This window comes from Pseudochaenichthys georgianus, unplaced genomic scaffold (genome assembly GCF_902827115.2).
Source record: "Pseudochaenichthys georgianus unplaced genomic scaffold, fPseGeo1.2 scaffold_1054_arrow_ctg1, whole genome shotgun sequence".
Classification (NCBI taxonomy): domain Eukaryota; kingdom Metazoa; phylum Chordata; class Actinopteri; order Perciformes; family Channichthyidae; genus Pseudochaenichthys; species Pseudochaenichthys georgianus.
The window spans coordinates 42,926-48,925 of NW_027262020.1; the positions used below are offsets into that span (position 1 = coordinate 42,926).

A 6,000-nucleotide genomic window follows, 5' to 3' on the forward strand; every position below is an offset into this window, starting at 1 on the left:
ACCTTGTCTGTAGTCCCGTCCATCAGAGTCAGAACCATGGCAGACAGACGGGTACAGGTGTCTCACCTTGTCTGTAGTCCTGTCCCTCAGAGTCAGAACCATGGCAGACAGACGGGTACAGGTGTCTCACCTTGTCTGTAGTCCCGTCCATCAGAGTCAGAACCATGGCAGACAGACGGGTACAGGTGTCTCACCTTGTCTGTAGTCCTGTCCCTCAGAGTCAGAACCATGGCAGACAGACGGGTACAGGTGTCTCACCTTGTCTGTAGTCCCGTCCATCAGAGTCAGAACCATGGCAGACAGACGGGTACAGGTGTCTCACCTTGTCTGTAGTCCTGTCCCTCAGAGTCAGAACCATGGCAGACAGACGGGTACAGGTGTCTCACCTTGTCTGTAGTCCCGTCCATCAGAGTCAGAACCATGGCAGACAGACGGGTACAGGTGTCTCACCTTGTCTGTAGTCCCGTCCCTCAGAGTCAGAACCATGGCAGACAGACAGGTACAGGTACAGGTGTCCCACCTTGTCTGTAGTCCCATCCCTCAGAGTCAGAACCATGGCAGATAGACAGGTACAGGTACAGGTACAGGTGTCCCACCTTGTCTGTAGTCCCGTCCATCAGAGTCAGAACCATGGCAGACAGACGGGTACATGTACAGGTGTCCCACCTTGTCTGTAGTCCCGTCCATCAGAGTCAGAACCATGGCAGACAGACGGGTACAGGTGTCTCACCTTGTCTGTAGTCCCATCCCTCAGAGTCAGAACCATGGCAGACAGACGGGTACAGGTACAGGTGTCCCACCTTGTCTGTAGTCCCGTCCATCAGAGTCAGAACCATGGCAGACAGACGGGTACATGTACAGGTGTCTCACCTTGTCTGTAGTCCCGTCCCTCAGAGTCAGAACCATGGCAGACAGACAGGTACAGGTACAGGTGTCTCACCTTGTCTGTAGTCCCGTCCCTCAGAGTCAGAACCATGGCAGACAGACAGGTACATGTGTCTCACATTGTCTGTAGTCCCGTCCCTCAGAGTCAGAACCATTGCAGACAGGTACAGGTACATGTGTCTCACCTTGTCTGTAGTCCCGTCCCTCAGAGTCATAACCATGGCAGACAGACAGGTACAGGTGTCCCACCTTGTCTGTAGTCCCATCCCTCAGAGTCAGAACCATGGCAGATAGACAGGTACAGGTACAGGTACAGGTGTCCCACCTTGTCTGTAGTCCCGTCCATCAGAGTCAGAACCATGGCAGACAGACGGGTACATGTACAGGTGTCCCACCTTGTCTGTAGTCCCGTCCATCAGAGTCAGAACCATGGCAGACAGACGGGTACAGGTGTCTCACCTTGTCTGTAGTCCCATCCCTCAGAGTCAGAACCATGGCAGACAGACGGGTACAGGTACAGGTGTCTCACCTTGTCTGTAGTCCCGTCCATCAGAGTCAGAACCATGGCAGACAGACGGGTACATGTACAGGTGTCTCACCTTGTCTGTAGTCCCGTCCCTCAGAGTCAGAACCATGGCAGACAGACAGGTACAGGTACAGGTGTCTCACCTTGTCTGTAGTCCCGTCCCTCAGAGTCAGAACCATGGCAGACAGACAGGTACATGTGTCTCACATTGTCTGTAGTCCCGTCCCTCAGAGTCAGAACCATTGCAGACAGGTACAGGTACATGTGTCTCACCTTGTCTGTAGTCCCGTCCCTCAGAGTCATAACCATGGCAGACAGACAGGTACAGGTGTCTCACCTTGTCTGTAGTCCCGTCCCTCAGAGTCAGAACCAAGGCAGACAGACAGGTGTCTCACCTTGTCTGTAGTCCTGTCCCTCAGAGTCAGAACCATGGCAGACAGACAGGTAAAGGTACAGGTGTCTCACCTTGTCTGTAGTCCCGTCCCTCAGAGTCAAAACCATGGCAGACAGACAGGTACAGGTACAGGTACAGGTGTCTCACCTTGTCTGTAGTCCCGTCCCTCAGAGTCAAAACCATGGCAGACAGACAGGTACAGGTACAGGTGTCTCACCTTGTCTGTAGTCCCGTCCCTCAGAGTCAGAACCATGGCAGACAGACAGGTACATGTGTCTCACATTGTCTGTAGTCCCGTCCCTCAGAGTCAGAACCATTGCAGACAGGTACAGGTACAGGTGTCTCACCTTGTCTGTAGTCCTGTCCCTCAGAGTCAGAACCATGGCAGACAGATGGGTACAGGTACAGGTGTCTCACCTTGTCCGTAGTCCCGTCCCTCAGAATCAGAATCATGGCAGACAGACAGGTACAGGTACAGGTGTCTCACCTTGTCTGTAGTCCCGTCCCTCAGAATCAGAATCATGGCAGACAGACAGGTACAGGTACAGGTGTCTAACCTTGTCTGTAGTCCCGTCCCTCAGAGTCAGAACCATGGCAGACAGATGGGTACAGGTGTCTCACCTTGTCCGTAGTCCCGTCCCTCAGAGTCAGAACCATGGCAGACAGACAGGTACAGGTACAGGTGTCTCACCTTGTCTGTAGTCCCGTCCCTCAGAGTCAGAACCATGGCAGACAGACAGGTACAGGTACAGGTGTCTCACCTTGTCTGTAGTCCCGTCCCTCAGAGTCAGAACCATGGAAGACAGACAGGTACAGGTACAGGTGTCTCACCTTGTCTGTAGTCCCGTCCCTCAGAGTCAGAACCAGCCCGTTGAGTCGTTGTATTTCTGCGTCTTTGATCTTGATGACCCTCATTAGCTCCATCTCGTGTTGCCGTAGTAACGTCTCCCGGGTGATTGACAGCTCCCTCGTCCTCTCCTCGTGCAGTTTGGTCTTCAGCTCCGTCAGAGCCAATGAGGATCGATGATGCTCCGCCTTCAGCTCCTGGCTCTTCTCCCGCTCCAGACGGCTCACCTGTGGGAGGGAGGGGTTAGTGCTGGGCATATGACCCGGGGAATTCTGGGACTTGTAGTCCTGACCTTGTTCTTCTCGTGCTGGAGTTCTATCTGGATGTCCATCAGTTTGGCCCTCAGCTCCTCATTGGCCACTTGGAGAGTTGCCATGGCATCAGGCCGCTCCCCCTTCCCTCGCCCCCCCACTCCTCTCTTTGACATCACCCCCACCTGCAGGCTCCGCTCCCAACACCTGTCCGTCAACCTTAGCTATGACTACATCTGAACTCACACACACACACACACACACACACACACACACACACACACACACACACACACACACACACACACACACACACACACACACACACACACACACACACACACACACACACACAATTACACATACATTACAGTACTACAGCAGTACAGCAGTGTATTATGGTACCATAGTACTATGATACTACAGCAGTGTTACAGTATTATGGTACCATAGTACTGTGATACTACAGCAGTGTGTTACAGTATTATGGTACCATAGTACTGTGATACTACAGCAGTGTTACAGTATTACGGTACCATAGTACTATGATACTACAGCAGTGTTACAGTATTATGGTACCATGGTACTGTGATACTACAGCAGTGTTACAGTATTATGGTACCATAGTACTGTGATACTACAGCAGTGTTACAGTATTACGGTACCATAGTACTGTGATACTACAGCAGTGTTACAGTATCACGGTACCATAGTACTGTGATACTACAGCAGTGTTACAGTATTATGGTACCATAGTACTATGATACTACAGCAGTGTTACAGTATTATGGTACCATGGTACTGTGATACTACAGCAGTGTGTTACAGTATTATGGTATCATAGTACTGTGATACTACAGCAGTGTTACAGTATTACGGTACCATAGTACTGTGATACTACAGCAGTGTTACAGTATTACGGTACCATAGTACTGTGATACTACAGCAGTGTTACAGTATTACGGTACCATAGTACTGTGATACTACAGCAGTGTTACAGTATTATGGTACCATAGTACTATGATACTACAGCAGTGTTACAGTATTATGGTACCATAGTACTGTGATACTACAGCAGTGTGTTACAGTATTATGGTATCATAGTACTGTGATACTACAGCAGTGTTACAGTATTACGGTACCATAGTACTGTGATACTACAGCAGTGTTACAGTATTACGGTACCATAGTACTGTGATACTACAGCAGTGTTACAGTATTATGGTACCATAGTACTGTGATACTACAGCAGTGTTACAGTATTATGGTACCATAGTACTGTGATACTACAGCAGTGTTACAGTATTATGGTACCATAGTACTGTGATACTACAGCAGTGTTACAGTATTATGGTACCATGGTACTGTGATACTACAGCAGTGTTACAGTATTACGGTACCATAGTACTATGATACTACAGCAGTGTTACAGTATTATGGTACCATAGTACTGTGATACTACAGCAGTGTTACAGTATTACGGTACCATGGTACTGTGATACTACAGCAGTGTTACAGTATTACTGGTACCATGGTACTGTGATACTACAGCAGTGTTACAGTATTACGGTACCATAGTACTGTGATACTACAGCAGTGTTACAGTATTACGGTACCATAGTACTGTGATACTACAGCAGTGTTACAGTATTACGGTACCATAGTACTGTGATACTACAGCAGTGTTACAGTATTATGGTACCATGGTACTGTGATACTACAGCAGTGTTACAGTATTACGGTACCATGGTACTGTGATACTACAGCAGTGTTACAGTATTACGGTACCATGGTACTGTGATACTACAGCAGTGTTACAGTATTACGGTACCATAGTACTGTGATACTACAGCAGTGTTACAGTATTACGGTACCATAGTACTATGATACTACAGCAGTGTGTTACAGTATTATGGTACCATAGTACTATGATACTACAGCAGTGTTACATTATTATGGTACCATAGTACTGTGATACTACAGCAGTGTTACAGTATTATGGTACCATAGTACTATGATACTACAGCAGTGTTACAGTATTACGGTACCATAGTACTGTGATACTACAGCAGTGTTACAGTATTATGGTACCATAGTACTATGATACTACAGTAGTGTGTTACAGTATTATGGTACCATAGTACTATGATACTACAGCCGTGTTACATTATTATGGTACCATAGTACTGTGATACTACAGCAGTGTTACAGTATTATGGTACCATAGTACTATGATACTACAGCCGTGTTACAGTATTACGGTACCATAGTACTATGATACTACAGCAGTGTTACAGTATTATGGTACCATAGTACTGTGATACTACAGCAGTGTTACAGTATTATGGTACCATAGTACTATGATACTACAGCAGTGTTACAGTATTATGGTACCATAGTACTGTGATACTACAGCAGTGTTACAGTATTACGGTACCATAGTACTATGATACTACAGCAGTGTTACAGTATTATGGTACCATAGTACTGTGATACTACAGCAGTGTTACAGTATTACGGTACCATAGTACTGTGATACTACAGCAGTGTTACAGTATTATGGTACCATGGTACTGTGATACTACAGCAGTGTTACAGTATTACGGTACCATAGTACTATGATACTACAGCAGTGTTACAGTATTATGGTACCATAGTACTGTGATACTACAGCAGTGTTACAGTATTACGGTACCATAGTACTGTGATACTACAGCAGTGTTACAGTATTATGGTACCATAGTACTGTGATACTACAGCAGTGTTACAGTATTACGGTACCATAGTACTGTGATACTACAGCAGTGTTACAGTATTACGGTACCATAGTACTGTGATACTACAGCAGTGTTACAGTATTATGGTACCATAGTACTGTGATACTACAGCAGTGTTACAGTATTACGGTACCATAGTACTGTGATACTACAGCAGTGTTACAGTATTATGGTACCATAGTACTATGATACTACAGCAGTGTGTTACAGTATTATGGTACCATAGTACTGTGATACTACAGCAGTGTGTTACAGTATTATGGTACCATAGTACTGTGATACTACAGCAGTGTTACAGTATTACGGTACCATAGTACTGT

General features: G+C 46.6%; 1 protein-coding gene across 1 annotated transcript in view; it reads right to left on the minus strand.

Annotated features, from left to right (window-relative positions):
• The window catches only part of LOC117440583 (janus kinase and microtubule-interacting protein 3-like), a 34,212-nt gene extending 31,133 nt beyond the window's left edge, over positions 1–3,079 (minus strand). The window contains exons 1-2 of the mRNA XM_071202051.1: positions 2,945–3,079; positions 2,637–2,879 (exon numbers count right to left, since the gene is read on the minus strand). Of these exons, the coding sequence (XP_071058152.1) occupies positions 2,637–2,879; positions 2,945–3,079 (378 nt within the window). The remainder of the gene's footprint in view (positions 1–2,636; positions 2,880–2,944) is intronic.
• Between the last annotated feature and the right edge of the window lie 2,921 nt (positions 3,080–6,000).